The sequence below is a fragment of the Scomber japonicus genome, chromosome 8 (assembly GCF_027409825.1).
Source record: "Scomber japonicus isolate fScoJap1 chromosome 8, fScoJap1.pri, whole genome shotgun sequence".
Classification (NCBI taxonomy): domain Eukaryota; kingdom Metazoa; phylum Chordata; class Actinopteri; order Scombriformes; family Scombridae; genus Scomber; species Scomber japonicus.
Window position 1 is genome coordinate 21,272,368 of NC_070585.1, and position 22,756 is coordinate 21,295,123.

The following is a 22,756-nucleotide window of genomic DNA, read 5'->3' on the forward strand; positions in this document are numbered from 1 at the left end:
TATGAGTAACAAGTAACGACTGTACTGTGTGGAGTGTTTTCTCAGTGTGTGTGTGTGTGTGACATGCGCACACACAGCCAGCAGCAGCGACCCACCGTCTGACACCGACACACCGCGAGGACAGAGACCGACAGACGGATCCACAGCCGCGGGGATGTAAATGAGACTGAGCCGGCCTCAGACGGAGCCGGGACGGAGAGAGAAAGGACTGTCAGAGAGAGCCACACTACAAGCAAAGAAACACATCGATAATTCATGTTGGCTCACAGATATAAAGCCTTTAACAGTGAGTCGTGATTAGTGTTGTTTTTTTTTTTTTAATATTTCCAAGAGGATCGTCCTGCAGACCCGGTTAAACATCCTCCAGGCAGTATGCCTCCAGCTCAGAGCCTTCAATCCAGCGGACTGAGTCTCTCAGAAACAAGCATTGGTAGGTGTGTGCAAGGTCAACAGCTGCTTTTATCAATGTATGTGCTCGTTTTAATGCACTGCGGGGATTTTTAATTTTTTTTATTAAAGAAACAGACTCATGCACAGTGAGGTTGATATTGTAGTCGTTTTTTCACAGCTGCTCTTTGTGTCTGTTACCGTTGAGCCAGTCTTATAAAAACAGACAAACACTCGTTGCATCACCGGACCAGCTTTTTATTTCTCGTCCAGGCCGCAGCGCGTCACTGCAGGTGCCTGGGTGTTTGTCTCAGATTTGTGCAGGATGCTCTGCTGCCACCATGAAAATTTAATACATAAAATGGCTCATGGCAGCCCCTTCAGGTTGCTGCCTTCTGCTACTTTTGGAGAGAGAAAGAGAGAGGTTCCCAGTCCCAGAGTGTGCTTGCAGGGCACAAATGTTTGACAGGCGGAGAAAAAGTGGTCACTGAACAGGGATTGATTATAGGCGAGTGACGGCGCTATTATTAGTTTAATCAATTACTGCATTGACCGAAAATGCATCATTGAGCAACAGAGTAGTGTCAAATTAAAGAAAAATTGTAGCCTACAAGACTGAATGCTTGACCCCTACAGTGAGGGGATCCGGTGGCTCTGTTATGCTGTGGGGAGGATTTTGTTGGCATGGTTTGGGTCCACTTGTCCCCTTAAAGTGAAGAGTCACTGCAAGTCAATACAAAGTTGTGACTATCCTGATGGGATGACAATGCCCCCATCCGCAGGGCATAAGGGGACACGGAATGGTTTGATGAGTGTGGAAATAATGTGGATATATGCTATGGCCTTCACAGTCACCAGAAATCAACCTAATTGAACACCTATGGGAGATTTTGTTCTCCACCACCATCATCAAAACACTAAATGAGGGAATATATTTTTGAAGAATGATGTTCATCCAGTAGAGTTCAGAGACTGTAGACTCAATGCCACTGAAGCTGTTCTGGTGGTATGTGGTGACCAAACGCCATACTAAGACACTTCATGTTGGTTTTTACTTTAAATTGTCACCTGTCAATTGACAATCAATTTATTACAAGGGGTTAGAGACAAAAACCACAAGCCTTATTTTGTTAAAAAATGTATTGACGTTGAAGCTAATATGAGGTTTCATTATTCCAAATGAGTCAAATCAAGTTGATATATACAAAGGTTAAAGTCTTTTTAGTACAAAATTCCCTCTTTGTGTTTCTCTGCACTGTTCGTCTATTGAGTGGCAGTGGACGAATAGTAACAAAAAGAGGGAAATTTGCACTAAACTGATTTATAACTGACATTTAAGCTTCAGATGAACTTTTTTAATACATTTAGCCCAAATGAGGACTATAGATTTTGTACCCCATCACTTAAACTGAAAGCTCATTAAGGATGAATCTTTTAATGGCCAGTATGAACAGGAGGAATGATTTACAGCCAGCAAAACCGCTTCCAGTATTGGTGTGGTTACTTTACTTTGCTAACAATAAACTAAATCCTAAATAATAAATTACAGATTGTATTTCTGTCATTTTTTTTAAGTCAAAGTCATAATTCATCCTCTCCAGAGTGTGGCTTATAAAAAGTGAGCCTCTTTGTAACTGTGCTGAGAGTTTCACAACATGCAAATACATGTTTTCTGTGCATATTTCCCATCAGAGAGACACATACAGTACAATGATCAGCACTTTTGTTGTGTCTAAAGCCGCACACACTTTTGATGCCTTATTCTTAGTCACCTCATCAACATAGTGAAGAGACAGATTGGAAATGTGGGAATGAAAATCTAACCAAGGGGTTGATGTTGAGCTGTGGACACTGTGGTTTTTGCGGTATGCATCACAGTGGTGCCCAACCCTACAACTGCATATTCTAATTTTATATCACATTGTTGCTCACGCCAACAGTATTGACAGTGAGTGTTTGTTTTTTTTCGCAGGTTCCTTTAAGAGGAGGAAGAGGAAATCCATAATCGTGACAGTGATGCTGCTCATTGTATCTGTGCTCATCCTCATCTTCGGCCTGGCAGCAACTACCAGGACGCAGAACATCACAGTGGGCGGCTATTATCCAGGACTCATTGTGAGCGCACATTCACACACTGTTCACTGTCCGTTTTCATAATACGTGAACTCTAGAGGGTGATTTCAGTGAGCTCCTTCCACTCCTCAACTGTGATGAGCCTAATTACTGAAGGTCTCTGAGTGGCAAATTTTCCCCACATTCATTATTCAGCATCACTGACATTAGAGGCTGAGTGAGGTATCTTGGTCCATAAATTTGTTTTTCTTTGCAGTACTTGAGAGCCGGCTGGAAGGCTGCCAACTGTATCTCGGTTACATCTGCCAATTGTATCTCGGCTACATCTCTGAATATGTGTTTTTTCCAACTTTACCCTCAAACCAAACCGATCATTGAGCTCTCAGGATTTATGAATCACAAAGAATGAATAGAAAAGAGAATCTCACAAATCTTTAAATGACAGTAAATAAATCCACAATGTATTTTGCTTATCTGGAATAGTGAATAGTTGTTGTTGTAAACAAGCTGAAATGCCTCCCTAGAGCATGACATGAAATCAGAGCTTTCTAGTAGCAATTAGATAAGCCATGACAACTATTTTCTCTCCTCTCAGCTGGGTCTTGGCTCTTTCCTGGGTATCATCGGTTCTCATTTGATAGACAACAAGAGGCAGATGGTAAGAGGATTTATATTATCTTAGAGTGTTTGGTGTCTCTTTGTCTCTACAGTCACAGAAAACTATCATTAAGCTGCATATGAGTCCCAATTAACTTACAACAGGCTGCAGCTTGAGTATGTTGTCAATGTGACAATAGACCCAGCGGACCCCACCCCGGGCTGCGAGTCTCACTTGGCCCGAGCAGGTTCATCAGAGCAAGTATCCTGGGCTTCAAGGGAGACGCAGCCAGAAATAGAAATAGGGTGTAAGAGGAGGAGGACAGATGTCCCATACTGGAATGAGGGGAAGGAAACAGCAGATGAGAGGAGCAGGTGGGAGGTGCTGGGCTGGGTCTGTCACGGCTGAAATGAAGAATGAGTTTACCCCATGACACAGTTTCCTTCAACGCAGCAGAGTCAGCGTGTGTGTGTGTGTGTGTGTGTGTGTGTGTGTGTGTGTGTGTATGTTCATTGACAGCACACTGCCTCTGATTTGTGTATTTCCATAAAATATTACTACATGATGATGTGTTGATATTTTTTATGGTTCGGAGAAGTCACAGTGCACATGGTAAGTACATGTTATATGCCATAGAATCATTTTCCATATTCGAAAATATGATTTACCAGAAAAATGAAGTATGCAAACTCCTTTCAGACATTTTGTAGCTGAAACCACTGACTATATAAAGATAGATGATGCGTGTCCGCTTCCTGACACTATGTAAAAGTGATGCCAAAATATCTTGTTTCTGCCATTCTGTTTTTGAGTCAGTCTGCACAGTAGAGTCGGGCAGCCTGATTGAGGTTTGAGAGCTGCTGTCACAGCTGTCAATTATGATGCAACAGCCCTCTTTTTATATCATCAAACAACTCATTAAGAACCAACTTATCAGAAAAATCAGCACTTGGATAGATATCAGTGTGAGGAGAATGACCTGAAATGACAGAAACCATCTTTGGGGAAAATTTATTTTATGTGATATTTAATCTGGCTCATGTCCCATCTTCTAAAATGTTGGGGGCAAGATTTATGACCAATACTGCAGCCAACAGGGGGTCATGACCTCTATATGTATATAGAAGCATTTTTAAATAGTTGAAATACTGAAACAGTTGTAGCTGAAGTGGAAATCATAATACAAATACTGAAAGAAGCTGACAGAACAGTTCAAATGAAAGATGTTTAAGCACAGAAAGAAGTTGACGAATCAGTTGAAATGAAAGGACTAGAAGGGTTATCAGTCAAATTCCAGGTCCTGAAAGAAATTAATGCACTTAAACCCTAACAAAAAAATGCATCCTATATTTCATCTTCCCCACCAAATCACAAGAATTCTCTCACGCGCACCTATCTCTTAAACATGCAACAATCCTAACCTTTCTTAATGTCTTACCTGATGCGTGAGCTGTGGAGTGAGAGGAGAGCAGTTGGAGTAGTTGTTATATGAACAGCTAAATATGAGCGAAGTGGAAGAGTCAGTCAAAAAATAAAGTCCAAGCAAGGAGCTGAAAGAGAAGAAAAAAGAAAGAAAAATATTTATAAAGATATAAATGTGAGAATATAGGTGTGCATCCGTGAAGGCGATGACAGTGAACTGAGAGGAGAGCATCAGGCACTCAAAACAATGATGAATATGATCAAGAGTACATTATGGAAGATAGACTGCAGATACTTGCAGGTGTAGATGTTATTCATTATTAATTGACTGATTTGGTTTTATTATTTAAGTGTCCAGCATCACATCAAGTCCAGCACATACAGGCATACAGTACAAGACACAACAACAATCAATAGGTGTGCAAAACAAATCAGAAACAAAAGCCACAAAGTCAAAAAGAGATAAGATTTTACATTGAAACAATTTAAAGGGTAACTCCACCAATTTTTACACAAAAAGGTCAGTTTATTTGTGATGGTGACTGCTGTACAGCTTGTGAAAACAGTTTTTTCAGGTTGGGCTTGGAGACTTCAAAATGTATAACATAGAGCCTTATTTACAAACTGGGAGCATTGGGTTTGAATGATATGAGGATTTACCAACCGGGAAGGGTGACAGATGAAAATATAATATTGGTTGCATCATGGAAAAAATGTAGAATCCAGAATTTTTGTTGCTGTATATGTGGCATTGAAATACAAAATCTATCCCCCGCAACATCAGGAACACAAAAAAAATCTGTCTGCCCACATTGAGCACCAAGGATACAGTAACTGTTTTCATAAGTCAGACTATGCAATGAAAAGAGTTCAACGCCACACAAACCTTTTAGCCACACAGTGTTGGTCAGTGTGGGTCGGTGCATCACTTTGATCCAGACTAAATGATCTCAGTAACCATTTGATGTATTGCTGTGAAACACTCGCAGTTCCCAGAGGATGAACCCTACTCGTTTATGACTTATTCCTGGACTGACTGATTTTTAGTGAAACAATTATCAGATACATTTCCATAAAAATCTGTCACATTAATGACTTCTTGTAACCCCACTCTCAGGCCAAAAATCCAATTTGTCCAGTAATTTGTTTTATTTATGAAATATCTGCAAAAATAATAACATTCACGCTTCATCGGGTGTTTAAAAATGGCCAGTCCAACTAACATTCAGCATGACAAACTGGATTTTCAATAGTTTTAACCTCCAGGATGACATTTTAGTATTCAGAGCTGGTTTTAGTAATCTTGGCATACAGTAACGGGTCTAAACACCCGTTAACTGTTGTTGAATCTGTTATGTCAGTTGCTCTGCCTCCCTCCTGTGAGCTGGGGTGGCTGCAGACGGGGTGGGGTGAAATTGAATACATGCTGTCTGTCTTTCATTGAGGAGTGAAAGGAGGAGAGTAGGGTGAATGAGTTGGGGGAAGGGGGGCATTAAGGGTTACAGTTCCTATGAAGAGTTGAGCACTGTGCCAGCCACTAACACCACTGGAGTGAGGTGATGACCACAGCTCTCTCTATGCAGCGCACAACCGCCTCCACCCATTTCTCATTCAGATGTATTCACACACAGAGAGAAGCCCATGTTTATTCTGATGCACAGTAGTGTTGCACAAGTAAACCGTAAATGCAATGCTGATGTCCTTAGGTGGTGAGAGGAAGCAATAAAAAACTAAATAGGTTATATTAAGTTTGAAGTCTTCCATAAAAACTGCACTTTTAATGTTCACTACTTTGCACAACTCATGTCATACTATTTCTTGCAATCTATTTTCCCCTTTAAAATCTGTGAACTATCCATATCACACTACACACACTCATATCCAGTTGTTATTATTGCTTGTTTACTTCATTATTTATTGTTCTTTATTCTGTAATTGATGCTCTTTCTATTTGTGCTATCCACTTTGCTATTATTATTCCATCTTATTTTATTGCTCACCTATTACAGAGTGATAGAGCTGATGAAGATGATACTCCTCTGTTTTCTTTTCCAGTTAGTGGCATCCATTGTCTTCATCAGTTTTGGAGTGGTCGCTGCCTTCTGCTGTGCTATTGTAGATGGAGTTTTTGCTGCAAGGCACATTGTAAGTATAACCACAGCTAGGTAAATGAACACTTATGTTCAGATATGTAATAAACTTATTATTCAATGCCATCACCATTAAAAGCTTAATAAGCTCTAATTGCATTAGACATATAGTGCTCCTGCATGGGTATTGCTCACATATGGCATTAGCAACTGCCACACCCTGTTTTGTGGTAGATGAGGATTCTCCATGACGTAAAGTACATAATGCACTCTTAAAACAATTATGCTAAAATAAGTTATGGCTGGGGAAAAGGGAGATCAGTGCCATTAGTGGGTTTTCATTCACCACTGATGTCAGTAAAATGGAAAATGGAAATTCTCCTTTGAAACAGTCATGTTCTTAATTAGACAGCAGAAGGTAAATCAATTATGCAGAGATGATGTGAAGCTTTTGTTTCTTGAACATTTTTAAGAATCTAATTTCTAAAAATATATTTTCAGAGTTTTGTTCACTTGACATTGAGCATACATCAAATTTAAAGCTTCACTATTGAGTCTATAGTAGAATCAATTATGAGTCATACTACTGACTAAATTTTATGATTTGCAATATTGCAGTGACTGCATCAAGTCGAGGGATGAACCAATTTTTGGTTATCAGCTAATACAGATTACTGATCTGATAGCAGTGTTTGATTAGTAAACTTCATGCCTCACTGTGTGGAAGAGACTGAGATCATTCTTCTATGTGTAAGGCTGACGTAAATGTTGCTTTCCTAACTTTGTAAAACAAAATGTAACAAATGAACACATCAGTATGATATCCGACACCAGATTGGCCCATTGTCACTGATATCTGATCCAGCTGTTTGAGCCGGTATCAGACTGATATCCTGTATCAGTATCAAGTGCTCCCTGTTCAGAGGTTAAGTGTCTGACCATCACAGGGGTTTTGTTTGGAGCACCCTGTGATTTACAGAGTTCTGCTTCGAATTGTTTGAATTGAATTTGTCATGGAAAGAGGAGCAGGTGGAAAGAGGAGCAGGTGGACCCAAATGCTAAAGACCATAATAGAAAGCAGGGCGGCAGAAAAAAGTTTATTCCTGACACATCCAATCCAAAATGCAGAGCTGAAGAGAACAGATGTGATGATAGAGGATCCAACTAGGACTGAACTGAAAACTTGGACTTAAATACATACTCTTACACAACACACATATATGATAATAAAGCGATGATATTCCTTATTAGTGGGGTTTTGTAACTTGTGTATGTTAAGACAGTTTGATTAATCAAACTAATTTCACATTAATCTTCTTGTCTAGATATTTAGATACTGTTCAGACCATCAAGTGAAAAGTTCTTGGTTTGAGTCAAGCAGCGGGCCTCTGTCTCCCACATTCCCTGCAATATTTCTTCTACTGACTAAAAGCATAAAATTGTCCAAAAAAGCATTTAAAATCAGTAATATATATTATTATATAACCCATAAAACTTACCACCCATTTTTGAGTAATGAGTTTTGTTTGATGATCATTTTAGCCAAGTTTGAGTTCGTATCTCTTTTTTTTCCTTCTGATTTGTTGTATTTTACACTGAAGTATAGTGAAGAACAATGAAGAATTGTGCAGTGAAATACAAAAAAAAATCATTATTTCATCATTTTTGTGCTGCAGGACCTCAGGCCTCTGCATGCCGGACGGTGTGTGCATCACTCCAGCAAGACTGCATCTGACAGCGATGTAAGAAACACACTTTCACTCTCTTCTCACATGAAACGTGATGAATTCATCCAACCTGATCTCTGTATTTAAAGTCTCATCTGTAGAAAAACATGAATGAAAAAAATTGAAAGTGAATAGTGTTAACAAGTGAAGGGATATAAAATCATTTTTGAACTTCAGGTATCCTGCCAGTCATCGTCGCGCACATCCTGCAACCTGCGAGTGAAAAACAACACGTGTTACTGCTGCGACCTGTACAACTGTGGGAAGTGAGTATGCTGCGTGATCGAGCAGCAAACACAAAAACTCTGTGGCTGTGTTGCTTTGCACTGTTGCTTCGATTGGTTGGATTTTTGATGTGTACCCTTGTGCCATTTTTTGTGAGACGTTTCTTTGCATTGCAGAAGAAGAATGTTTCTTTTCTTTCAACCTTTGTTTCAGAGAACATCCTCTTATGGGACTTCAGAATAAAGATGTTTTGAAAAAGTTTAGGAAATCATCCATGATTTGGAAGTAGGTCCCTTTCTTCTAGAGCCATACTGACCCATTAATGATTTTTCTCTTTGATGACTTAACTAATTCTGCAGTGTCTTTAATAAAACCCACCATAGAAACGTGTTATAGATGCCATTTCCTCTGCATGTCCTCTTGGTGTCCTCATTTGTTTCTCAGCTCTTTAGCAGCTTTACTCACTGGTTTCATCACTCAGATTTGAACAGAAACCAGCTGAGCCTTTACAGCCATATGCTCATTTTTCTCTATAAACCAAAACCTGTTTCATGTGTCCTGAATACAGATGTTATGAACCTGTTATGAGTAATGTCAGTGTGTCGTTAAAAACTACAAAAATGCTGTTGTGGCTTGACTAGGCTGTTTTCCTCTCTGTCCCGCCCACTGGGCTAGCCGAGTTGAGGTGATTGGAGGTTACCACGAATACACAGAAGTCAAGAGCTGCGACGATGTGGTGCATCTCTACCACCTGTTATGGTCTGCCACCATCCTCAACATTGTGGCTCTTTTCCTGGGTATCATCACTGCAGCAGTGCTGGGAGGCTTCAAAGACATGGTTCGTCAAGCCAATGAGACTCAGTCACCGTCACATGTGAACTGTGTTTTTTTTAAGTTTTGGTGGTTGTGTTTGCACTCACAGGATCACTAATACTCTTCATGTGTTTGTCAGACACCATCTACAGCCTCAGAGAGCACATCTGAACCAGAGGCCATCACAGCGCCAGTCCCCTCAGAGCCTCCTCCACCCACTACTTCCCTCAACTCGTATTACAACACCGCCCCCTGCCTGCCGCCTTACACTGCCTACGACGTGCAGGTACCAAAAGAAGCCACTGAGACTGCAGGGCTGTATGAGAAGCATATGATCTGAGTTTGGATGAGTGTATTTTTCATTTTTTTTAAATTAATTTCAGTTCAATTTTATTCTTATAGTGACAAATCATAATAAAAGTTATCTCAAGGTGCTTTTCATATACAGCAGGTCTAAACCGTACCTTTTAATTTAAAGAGACCCAACATTCCCCCAGGACCAGCACTTAACTACAGTATAATAATAATAAAATAGTTTTCTGCATCTAAAAAAAACATTTTTCTGACTTCTAGTTCTTTAGATGAAGAGTTTAATTTAGTTTTTTAAAGCTACTTAAACTTTGTCAGTGAGTAACTGGACAACATGGTATTTATTAATACACATAGTATACACGTGTATCAGATGGGTAGCATTCCTGTGGATGTTTCTAACTCTAATAATTACTTTAAATGTGAAAGCTGTCAATATGTCATGTTTGTTTTTTTTAATCAACAAATCCCATAAGACCTAAGACTGTCTCTCAGTATTTTAAAACTTCTCCAGCCTGTCTGTATCTTAAACGCCGGGTGACATACTTTCCTAAAAACTAATAACTATTAAATTACAGCGCCCATGTTCATGATAATGAAGGAAACTGTCAGCCAGTGCAACTCGGTGGCTCACTGATTAATAGTTTTTGGACAACAGAGGAATGAGATATATTAGACTTTTGGCACACAGACAATATCTGTTAGTTGAGTCAATTCATTATTTTTTTAATTTTTAACAGTAGGAAAAGTTTAGGATATCACTAGATTTGGCCTTTGAACTGTTAATACCAGGAGCCAACAGTCAAGCAGTAAATTCTGACTCAAAACCATTAAACGTCATTTTAATAAATGTTGTCTCTTTAGCAGGGTTCCTTTTTGTTCCCCGACTCCTCGGGCCTGTCAGACGACTCCCAGTCTGGAGCCAGTCACCTGTGGCCCACGATGGTCCCTCCACGGTACTCCCCTCCTCACAACCATCCTGACGAGAAGCCCCCACCGTACAGCCCCTAAGAAGGTTTTGAGCGTGGAAGACACCTGAAACTGTATCTGGTGTTGTTAGACGCTTAATGAGCCTTGTGAATGCACAACGTCTCCTCACAATCGTCCAGAACTGTGTCGTGAAAACGGAGGTAAGGAGGAGGAGGAGGAGGAGGAGGAGGAAGGCCACAGAGCATGCTAACTTTGAGTTCAGCCCCACTAAAAGGGAGCAAGTATCTGTCTCCTTGGGCAACACTCACACTCCTGCCTGCACTGTGTGTGTGTGTGTGCACATACATCCAGAGAGAGACAACCTGTTTACACATCTATCTGCCTTAATGCAAAAGGACTTCCAGCGCTGCAGTGATCTGTCACCTGGATTTATTCTATACAACGTCAGAAACTCTCCTCCAGCTGCTTTTTGTTCACCTCTCTTTAGTACACATTGTAAATGCTTCCTACATCAAATGGTACAAATGATCACAACCTCACTGTTTGCTTTGTGAGGATCTGAGCTGATGAGCACAGCTATGACCCCTCTATGAGATGAATGTTGAGTTAGATAGAAACTTTGGTGTCTTTGCCTGAGTCGACAAATAGCTAGATAATTTAAAACTGTAAAGTTGTAAGACCGACAGTTGTTACTAGTGTCACTGTACATTGTCAAAGGCAAAGTTAGCTGTAATGGAGGTATTACATGCCCATAATGTATGTACAGCAGTATGATATACAGATGCTCCTTTAGCACAGTTAAGCATAAGGTATTTCAAAACAGATGATGGTATTTATCAGCTGTTCAGTTCATGTTAGACTATCTCGAGCCAGTGTGTGGTGAACTTCGCAGAACAGCATTCAAGAAGAAATGAAATATTCTACCTACAGTAGTTGTTAAAGAAGGATAAAATTACACTCCTTATTTAATGTATTTTCACTAAATGCTGCAAAGCAGGTGCGCATATACTGTACGTCTCTCTTTGTAATTAGTAATAAAATCACATATGTCTCTTTGTAAAGAGTAGGCAGAGTGTGAAGTCAGGGCTGGGCTCACTGACGATGGGAGATCATGAAAAAAATCGGAGACTTGGAGGAGAAAAAAGAAACTGTGGCACGAGTGTAGACGTAGTCATGAAACTGTCCTGTGAGCTTCAATCGCTGCATTTTATAATTTAAACACATTCTACGGGGCTGATCAGTGTCAGTTCCTTTTTTGTCTTGCCATTAAAATTTGTTTTGTGTAATTGACAAAGTGTCTGTCTTTTTTAACTAATCTATCTCAGAGGAAAATTGTATTCACTATTGAAACAACAGTCAGGTGCCCAAATGAAAACTGAAACAAGTTTTTCCTCACTGTAATCATTCCTTCTGTTCATAAAGAAAAAGAGCTGTTCAGTAATAAATGTGTAATGTATTAAATTAAATATAACCAGTATCTGGATTTAAAACTGCTCTATGCTTGAAATAAGTCATGGTACCTGAGAACTTTAAGCCCTGAAATCCACAAACCTTGTTTTGAGTAAATATATAGTCATGGTTTTTATGTTAAAGCTACCCTTACCTTTGTCACAATTTTACACATTTTTTTGTTTAGGTTAAAATGCTATTAATAAAGTAATGGCTCTCTAAAATGTTAGAGAGATCCACCAGGCATAGAAACTCATCATTATTTCATTCTCATGCTTCACATGTAACTCTACATATGGTGTCATATACATTATGAAGAGATCTTATAATGGTCAGTATAAACAGGAGGAACAATTACAGCAAGAACCTTTTATCAATATTCATTTGAGCTCCTGACTCTTCTACAACACACTTGAAAAATTATGAACCTGTCCTTTAAACTAATATGCTTTAGAAATTCATTTTTTACTGTGGGAAATGGAAAGTTTAACTATTTCTCTCAATATTATGCAGACATAATTGAATATACACTACCGGTCAAAAGTTTTAGAACACCCCAATTTTTCCAGTTTTTTATTGAAATTCAAGCAGTTCAATCAATTAAACTGCCATTTGTTAACTCAATTAATTTGTCTAAAAAAAAGTGAAAAATGTCTGCCATCATTTTCAAAAGCTACATCTTATAAATCCTTGTTTTCTGCAAACAACAGTCCAAAATTCCTATTTAAATGACTATCACAGGAGACAAAGAAAATAGCAAATTTTCACATTCAAGAAAGTGAAACCAGATCATGTTTTAGCTTCAAAAATGACTTCAACAATTGAATTCTTCATAATGTTCTGGTGTACAGACAGGAGGTTGAATCATTTGTTGAGACTTTCACTCTCTACAGTACATTTCACACACTGGGACCAGCTGGCATAAAGAGAATATGCAAAAATACGTGGAGACAACACAACAAAGTGAATGACATGTTTATATACTTGTAGTTAAAATAGTAAAAGAATAATTTATTTAGCAACCCTCATTTCTAATTAACAAGAAAGGGACATTTTGTAAACCGCCAACAGAAAAGCATTTTTAATAACTATTTCATTTAGTCTAGCAATATTAACCTAATATATACATGTGAAAGTAAAAAAAGAAGGTATTTAACACAAATATATTCTGTACATCACACACCAAAGTTAATCTGTTTATTTAAAATCCTGCAGTTACTGAATGACATGAAGTGGAACAGATTTCCATGTTAGCACTACTTGTTTACTCGTACTGACCTCTACATTCTGACACGATGAAGCCGGATTAAAAAAAAAAAAAAAAAAAAAAAAGTGTAATTATATTTTAAAATAGTATTCTGCATGATCCAACTCTAAGTGCTATCTGTATTGACTGATTCAATCCTATCATCGTATTTGTCAGCAACATCTCTAGCCTACGGTACAGAGCACGCAGATTTTGGCATTGAAATAACATTTAAGAAGTAACATGGTAATCAAAAGAAAAATAATGTACAGGAGGATGAAAATAAAACATGTTTAATGGACAACTTAATGACTTAATATTAAATAAACATTGAACATCTTCCCTGCCACAAGACCCTGATGTGGGACCGCTAACAATCACATGATGCAAAAGTATATTTCAGATCATAATTGTGACTCTCTAGAACAAACAAGAGAAATAAGTTTAAAATGGGAAGCAGGAATGATTACAGTCCAGAAACTCGTCCACCAGCTGAAATATCCATTTGATCCTTAAAAGCAGATTTATAATTGATGCATTAGCCGTTATAAGACCTTGTTTTATTTAATTGTGTAAATACAGTATTTTGTACAAATCCTAAAACCTCACTGTACCCACACCAAAGATAAAAATAAGGTTCACTTTCTAATGAGTATGGTAACCTCATTTCCATTTGTATGAAATGGAACTCATGTCGTTCACTGATTGTTCATACTTGGAATTAAAAGAGTTGCTGCTGACATGAGAATGATTAAACACTTTCCAACGTCTCATTTCAATCATTTGTTTTGTGCTTCTGATCTTTAAGCTGAGAAAATGTTTTAAGGCTTTAAAGCAAATTAAGCTTCCTCGTCTGTGAAATTAAAACAAATGATTCACTTTATTGGAGCTGTTTAATTAACATTCTATTTTATTCTTTTTGGACATTTTCAATTCTTGCATGATTTAAAAATTATTTAAATATTATTTTATTGCGTGTGAACCACTTCTGTTTGTTACTAAAGTCATTATCATCACCCAATGATACAGAAAATCATTTCATCAGCTATTGTTGAAGCTGGATAAAATGGATAAAGGTGCATTCACATTACACTGAATATTTGCTCCATCCATGCTGAAAAAATTCAAGCATGCGTTTTCTGTTTCAGTGTTGCGTCTGTCAACAGAGACACTGATGCACTGTTTAGTCTTTAATCTTGGTCTGTTTCATATTGCTCTCACAACACTCAAGCCTATAAATATTTATTCAATTCTCACATCAGAAAGCTTTTCCAGAGTTGAGTGAAGAGAAACTTCAGTGAACGGAGAGGCTAAATGTGATTGTATCTTCAGTTGACACCATCGAGCATTACAGAGGAACAATATTGTTGACGTGGAATTGAAGAGGAAAATGAAGGGGCACCTAAAAGGCACAAGTAATGGATTAGCAAGTGTCGCTCAGTAGGTCTCTGGTATTACAAAGTCAAACTCTGTCACCCCCTGTGTCGGAGTGTTTGCAGCAGGTTGGACTCGGCCTTCAGATGGGATGTGAGCCTCGGGTTCAACAAAGATGTCGTCCCAGTTCAACATCCTGCTCTGGGTGGAAGAGTGGACTTCCTCGCCGGCAGTTATGTGGTGCACGCTGCCGTCCTCAGAGATGACAGGCACCCCCTGCCCGTCAGTGGCCCATGAATACGGCTTCATCTGCACGGTTTTACACGGCAGCAGGCGGTATAAGTTGTTGTCTGTATCGTCTTTCTCTTTCCTCCCGCTGGGATCCTGGTTGTGGACTTGCTTGCAGTGGGTGGACAGTAACTGATAGTTCATGAACGTTTCATTGCACATCAAGCACTGGTATCTCCTTTCGCCCGTGTGGTGAATTTCATGTTTAGTTCTGTATTCTGCCAGAGCAAAGACCTTGTTACAGTAGCGGCACGGGTATTTCTTTTCCCATGAGTGAGTGTTGAAGTGACGGCGGAGACTCGTCAGACACACGTAGGGGCGCTTACAGACGATGCACACGTAGAAAGTCTTTCCATCCATGATCAGCTCATAGTGATCCTCAAGCTCAGTTTTGGACTTTTTCTTGTTTGGGCCGGACTTCGGTAACACGGGTGTTTTATCAAACGGTTTCAAAGGTGTTGCCATTAACGATCTCTTCCCTTTATTGGCTTTAGATCCCCCCTCTCCTGGATCTTCCTTCACTGGGACAATGTCGTAAGTATTTTCCCCAATATTGGCATAAACTTTACAACCTGATGAAATGGAATCAATCTCTGTAGCTGTGTTAAGCGTAACTGTCTTTTTTGCTCTAGAAGCGTTGGTTTGAGTTTCTACGTTCGATACATCCAACAGCCTTATTTTAAAATCTCCTTGCTGAGTTGAAGTAGAAACTTGCTTTTTGTGGACTCCCATGATATCACTGCTTTCAGACGACTGAGAGGCACTCGATGGTTCGAGGGTGAAGCTGTGTGACCTGGCTGGTGTTGTGGGAGCACTTCCTGAGCAAACTCTGGCGGGGGAAGACGAGTTATTAGAGCAGCTGTCTGGGCTGTGCAGAGGGCTGCTCTCTGGCATACTAGTGTTCAGAGAAGTGATGCTCGGAGGATTTGCAACATTTGTTTTCACAGGGGCGGGGGCTTTGACTTTCTGTTTTGATACAGTATCATTTGATTCTTCACTTTTCTTTGCTGCTGCATTTTCTGAATCGGGGCCCTCCAAATCAATGACCTCAACAGAGTCATCTTTCGGATTGGCTGCTCTGGATTTGACATCTGTCTGAGAGACGAACATAACGTCGCTGTCCGAGTCGTCGTCATTACCTACAGGTCTGCTTGTCTGATTGAATTCCTCTGCAGATATTGAAAAGGACTCTGTGATGATCGGCATCATCTCTGTGGATGTGTCACTTTTGTTTTCTGGCTCCTTCGACAAACCAGGCAGACCTTTAACTTGTGATAACGGTGACCCCAAGTTTGCAATAAACTTCACTCCCAGTATCTGTCCAGCATTTATCAGCTCCTCGAGCATGTCGGATCGGACACGGACGATCTTGGAGCTGTAAATGTAATTAAGGATCTCTTCAAAGATTTCTGCTCTGATGAAGTTTAACTCGATCACTTGTCCGGCGACGCTGAAGAGCTGGTGGAAATATGTACTTGACGCCGACAAGATGGTTTTGTGAGCTCTGAATTTCTTGTCCTGTATGATAATGGTGACGTCACAAAATAATCCATGATTTCGCTGCTCGTTCATTGACTTCAGCACAGTCGCTGAATATTGCGTGTCGGTTGCAGATATCAGCTTTAGACTTGGCATGTCTGCAGAGAGAAATCAGAAAAGAAGCAATAATCAAACTTCTGAATGCACAAGAAAAGTACAGTTAATCAAATGGAGAATACAAATAGCTGCTTCAACAATGCATGTAGTTGGGATGTAGATGGGGCTCAAATTCACTTTTGGCCACATCCTGCTTTTCCAGTTTAACAGTTAATCATCATCAACAACCCTGCAGGGAAAAATATGTGGGCAATCAAGAAACTGTTAAAGGAAGTTAAGCATCCAACACTTCTGACTTGGTTTATTACTGTAATAACAATTATGTTACAATAACTCAAGTGTATTATGTACATTTAGCTAAAAAGTAATGCAGATGTAAAGTTAAAGTTCATGATCATTGTAGTTTGTGGAACTGCTGAATTGAATTGTGATACACTGAAAGATATTTCTAATGTAGCTCAACAAACACATGATTAATGAAACATATATTTGGCATTTCTGCACTGCAATTTATTTGTAATTATCTTAAATACACAATGATGCCAATACAGGTGCAATAAGCTAACACCGGCCTGGACAATGTATTGGTTTAACTCTTGTTTCTAAGTCGGTTCTAGTTGATAAAAATGGGGCAGACTGACACAGGACAATTCAACACACTATAAACTGTAGCCTCCAAATTGATGATCAAAGGAAAAGTTCACAGATTTTCAATAACAGCCAGGTGCCCAAAGAAACATTGAAATGTAATCATTCCTCCTGTTCCTACTGAGCATTAGAGGATCTCTTCATATGGCACTTAAAATGTAAGCGATGGAGTCCAAAATCCACAGTCCTGTGCATACACGTATTTACAAGTTTATCTGAAGCTTCAGTCAAATCAAGTAGATATCTTTCAATGTTATTCTTTTTTAGTGTTTAAGTTCCTCTTTTAGTTATTATACTTCCACCACAGCTCAACAGGGAAACACAAAGAGGGAATTTGATGCAGATATACACTTGATATGACTAACTCAGAGGGCTGAAGCCTCATATAAGCTTCAGATACACTTTTAAATGACTGTGTGGACACATATTAGACTTAAGGCCACATGTCTTACATTGAGAGCACATGTAAAGTTGATCTTTTAACAGTCATAATAAGCAGGAGAAACGATTACAGTGAAGAAAACCACTTTCTGTGTTCAGATGATCATGTGACTGTTGTTATAAGACATACTTGAATAATTGTATATGTATCCTTTAACTCAAAACACAAAAATGATAACGTTCATGCAGGTAAGGATTAGTTGCAGGACTGTGTGATTAGTTTGAGCTCATTGCACATAATAAACGGAGTGTATGCCCAATTATTGTCATTTTCAGAATAAGGAAGTGAACCTTTAAAAGCAAAAAAGGTGTCTAAAATGTCTTGGATACACAAGGGAACAGAGTGAGCATGAATGTGGAAATTCAGTGTTTGCAAGAGACACAAATAAAGTTAAAGTTGCAGCAACACACTTTCATTTTAGACCTGCGTGCCAATGCACTAATGGAGAAATGCCTTCAAGTAACAAAGCTTTAACGCTGCTTTTGCAAATACATCACTATTACTGATGCTAGCTAACAAAGATACCGCCAGCTCAGCCGTGTTTCTTCCGTCTTTAAGCCGGGCTCAGGCGGACACTGCGGCCTACTGTGGAGCAGCTCCTTAGCTTTGCTGCTACACTGAAAACAAACTCGCTTTCTTCAAACAGCTGCTCGTAAAATGAAACCCTGCTTACCTGCAACCTTGATGTTTTCTGCCAAGACAAAGCAAACCCGCTACCAGCGACTATGGGCGAGTATGTGGCTGCAGACAATAGCTAACAACAGACAGCCTCCTGCCAGCAGACGCCCGCCTCATTGACGGAGCTGCCACAAGGAGTCGCCGTCGTGTGAAAAGATGACAGCCGTCAAACTACAACGAGTTTACATCTAATGACATTACTCTAGGTAACAGCGTGGCTGTATTCTCGCCCAAATACAGCGATAAAATATTCTCTGGATGTTATTTCAGTTCAAAATTGTTTACTTCTTGGCGTCTGGATAACTTCCGGTTCAAAGAGGCCGTCCTCAATAAAAAAAAAAAACACAAAAATTGCTACTACTACACGTTATTTTTTCCCCACCCGCATTCTGAGAGCACCCGCCCCACTTCTGTCTCTGATTGGCTAGTCCTGATGTTCTTTATTGGCTACGTATTCTAATAGCCAATCAGAGGCATAAGGAGGCGGGTCTTCGCGCAATGCGGATGGAAAATAAATTAGGCCAGTGGCGCCATCCAATTGGCAAGAGAGCTTTTGATGCGCGTTTTTTCGTGTTGTTACGGTAAGGTTCTTTACCTCTAATGTTATTATTAATTTAGTACTCCGAACAATAATTTTGGAATAATTATTTATATAAGTGATCAGTAGTAGTCATAGGGTTCAGTAAGTCCAGCTGTAAATTATTCTGCTGGCTTTATTATTTGTAAGACTATTTGAACAAATACTATCAACAGCTTACTGTCCGTAAGTAATTCATGAAATTTACAATGGTGGACTTAGTAGGCCTACTTCTTAAACTACATGCACAAATATCATTGACTATTTTTACTGTGTATTTTTTGAGTAATCCAGTGTCAAAGTCCCTTTACAGACATAAACAATCACCCTATTTGTATAAATTTGATGTGGGATAAAAAATAATTTCTACCATAAGCAGTTGATAACACTACTGCTGGACTTAGTACTTTTCAGACTACTATCAACTGCTTTTACTGTGCACTTTTTGAGTCAGTTAATGTTCAGACATCAAAACACACCCTTTTCATGAATATTGATATTCCACATCAAAGTTAGACAATAGGGGTTATTTATGACAATGGATTACTCAAAGAGCAGTTGATAGTATTTGAGCAAGTAGTCTGAGAGTTAGGATTACTACTCTGTCCAAAATTGTATTTTTATTCTACATCAAAGTTAGACAACACAACTCCTTTTTCTCTCTTTTTTTGTCTGCAAGGGACTTAGACACTAGATTACTCAAAAAGTAAATAATCTCCTATCATGGATCTAGACTATTTATACTAAAGTTTAGTGGGATATTTGGTATCCCATCTCACTTCAGAGAACATAGCCAGATATGTCAACAATTTGACAAGAATGTTTTTTGGTTCACAAAGCATAGGTAGTATACTATACTGCACAGTAGAGTAACAGAAATAGAAAAGACTTCCTCAGATAAATGACATTTTTGTAACAAGCCACATTTCGCTCCTTTTCTGTGTGGTTTCAGTGTCGGACACTTGTTGTGAGCATGTGTTGAATTGATATGAAGACGACTGCGTTCATGTCTGCATGAAATAAAGCTGGATTACAGTTGACAGCCTTACAAGATGTATAGAGACAGTGGTTCTCATTCATCAAATTGTTGTACCATCAAATCTGATCTGAAAATATTTTCCTATTCTAACACCAAAGAATTGATCAGTTCATCTTTGTCAGAGCTGTAAGATCAGTATTACTGCAGCCTGTAAATCAATGGCTCTGATTTCACAGAAACATCATTATGTTCAGTAACCATAAGGACTTTATGGAGACCAGAACCTCTGCTGAAGTCCAGGAATCACATTTATATCTGTCAATAACTTATTTTGTTTCCTACAAATGTTTTCAATACAGTCTTCATGTTTATCAGATGAAATTCTACCAATGAAAAAACACATGATGAAAATATCTAAAACTGCACAAAATGAAAAGTAACATGATCTATAGCTCAGGAGGTTAAAAAAGCATATGTGTGCTTAATATTTACTAAAACACAAATATAGGCCTTTAAGTTTTGATAAACAGTGCTGGACCCACATGTTAGTATAAGAAAAGGAGCTGATCTCACATTTAGCACTTTGATCATCTAATCATTAATAATCATGTATAATAACAGACCAGAAATACTTAATTAGATACACTCAAGTCATCCTGATGTCACGCACCATTTATTTCGGACAAATAGTTTGGTTTCTTGCAAAACAGATGTTTTCAGCGCTGTAACAAACCACACACTGTGCTTTCTTATTTACTGGAAACTGATGAGTCAAGATAAATTAAATAGATCTATCGGTGAGAGCAGGACCAGTAGCATTTAAAAGCCATGGTACCTATATTCAGGTCTTCTTTGTTCTGTACAGTTGAGTTTATGTTGTGTGTCCACGTCTGAAGAGCTGCTCAACATTATATTCAGCCACAGAAGCATTTTGTGGTACAACAGTGAGGTCAGTATAGTTCAGGTCTGCTGTGCTCAGCTGCTCCCTCGTCTCCTCTTCTCTGTCTCCTCTCCAGGATCTTCATCTTCTTGGCATCAATGCGCGCTCACTCCTGGGCCCTGATCTTTGCCAAATCCTTCAAGAACCTGTGTCTGCATGGATGAGGGAGCATCACACTGACCAATGAGGAAGAATTCACAATTAGACAGCACCGATTTAAAAAAAAAGAAGAAAAGAAATTGAGAAAAAAGAAATCTGCTGCTGCCGATTCAAAAATCGGTTGACATCAACCGTAAATGAGGGGCGGCAACTAACAATTGATTATTTTATCAGTTAATTGATTAGACAGATTTCCAAACCCCAAGTGGAATTTGGGGGAAATATTCAAGTCTGAGGGTTTCTGGATTTGGCCTTTGAAATGGGATTCCTGAAAAAGGAACACAATCAGTTGATAGTATATAATAGTTGATAATCAGTATAGGTCTAATAAGTACTGAGTACAAAAATGCTAGACTTCTATAGAATCAGTTCCTTTTGTAACGAGTGGAGTCGCCACCTGTTGGTCACTAGAAAGAATGCAGGTTTAAGGCACTTCAGCGTTGGCTTCAGACCTGGAGCGAACATGGATGTATAAAGAGAAGGGAGCTACTTGTTTGCTTCAAACACACTGCCCTCTCCCCTTTTTGCCTTCCCTGCAGGTGTTGTTGCTGAAGCATTTCAATCAGAATTAAAACAATGGATTTTTCCCCCCCAAACAAGATATTTTATAAATAATACTGAGACTTGTCAATGGTTTATTTCAATCAATTACACTTAAAAAAATATATATAAAAATCTCACTCTTGTCTCAGAAATAGAGGTGGGGCGACATCTTTTGCCTCTATGAATGAGGCAATGTTTCTGATGTTTGTCATTTTCAGAGATAAGAAGAGATGAGGCAAATCATTTGACATTGAACCATTTCATGTATATTTGTCAACCACAACAGATAAGAGCTGTCAGTTATTTTGTTTTCTCCATATAATCAAATCTAACATGAATAGATTCACAATCAAGTTATATTGCCTTTTATTTTGTGCATTAGAATATTGTCTGTAACATTCATAGCTTTATGAAAAATAAATCTCTGAAAAAGTTCTCAGTATAGCTATTTGACACACAATAGTGGTTTGCCTATCAATCTGGCAATCTGATGCCACATGCACTGTGGCTGGCCATTTCTGAGTCACTCAACACCAAAATACTTATTATTCATTATTCAGTAAAGGCATGACCCTTGTTGCACAGGTTGTGGGTGAGACATGCAGAAAAGGAAAAACTACTGAGCTTCTCAACTTGTGGTTGTGGGCCAAGTGGTTATGATCAGTGACAAATGAAGTCACCTCTAAAGATGCTTTTGAGAGAGAGCTTTAAACCCATCAAACAAACCAAATGCTGTTTGTTGCCTACACATATGTTTTCTCAGCGCAGTGACGCTACATGCTCATGAGAGGTTCTATACTAAAGTAGAACCATCTTAATCCTCCACCTCACAAAGGAGAAGTTAGATGCTCTGCCACTTGTCTATGTATTGTTGTCAACTGCTCTGTAACATGTTGTTACATTGTTTGATTGGTGGAAATGTATTGTATTAGTTTGTACAGGTTAAAATGATACAGGATAGAAACAGTGTTTTTTAAAAAATACTGTTCCAAGACACGTATTTGTTATTTATCATTCCTCTGACCAAAGGATCTGAAAAGAAAGATTCAATTAATGCCAAGAATCAGTTGTTGTCAAGACATGACATGACCAACCATACCGCTGCATGTGTGCAGGTTTTAAAGACTTTAAAGACTAAAGTCAGATGTCTAGAGGACATGTTGCTAATACCTTATGATACATTTTAACCTGAGAAAACACTTTTCCCTTTGCCCAACTCAACAAGCTGGCAATGTAATTTCCCTCCACACAGCGTGGGCAGGA

At 38.9% G+C, this 22,756-nt stretch overlaps 2 protein-coding genes across 2 annotated transcripts; one reads left to right on the top strand and one right to left on the bottom strand.

The window, feature by feature from the left end:
* On the top strand, positions 1 to 11,854 carry tmem255a (transmembrane protein 255A). Its single transcript, XM_053323842.1, has 10 exons — positions 1 to 430; positions 2,360 to 2,502; positions 3,056 to 3,118; positions 6,536 to 6,625; positions 8,247 to 8,312; positions 8,475 to 8,563; positions 8,736 to 8,807; positions 9,198 to 9,360; positions 9,475 to 9,621; positions 10,512 to 11,854. The coding sequence occupies exons 1-10, from the start codon at positions 373 to 375 to the stop codon at positions 10,653 to 10,655; spliced, it is 1,035 nt and encodes a 344-aa protein (XP_053179817.1). The 5' UTR covers positions 1 to 372; the 3' UTR covers positions 10,656 to 11,854.
* A 2,459-nt stretch (positions 11,855 to 14,313) lies between these two features.
* zbtb33 (zinc finger and BTB domain containing 33) lies at positions 14,314 to 18,599 on the bottom strand. Its single transcript, XM_053323829.1, has 2 exons — positions 18,291 to 18,599; positions 14,314 to 16,568 (listed from the first exon to the last, which is right to left on the bottom strand). The coding sequence occupies exon 2, from the start codon at positions 16,564 to 16,566 to the stop codon at positions 14,707 to 14,709; it is 1,860 nt and encodes a 619-aa protein (XP_053179804.1). The 5' UTR covers positions 16,567 to 16,568; positions 18,291 to 18,599; the 3' UTR covers positions 14,314 to 14,706.
* Between the last annotated feature and the right edge of the window lie 4,157 nt (positions 18,600 to 22,756).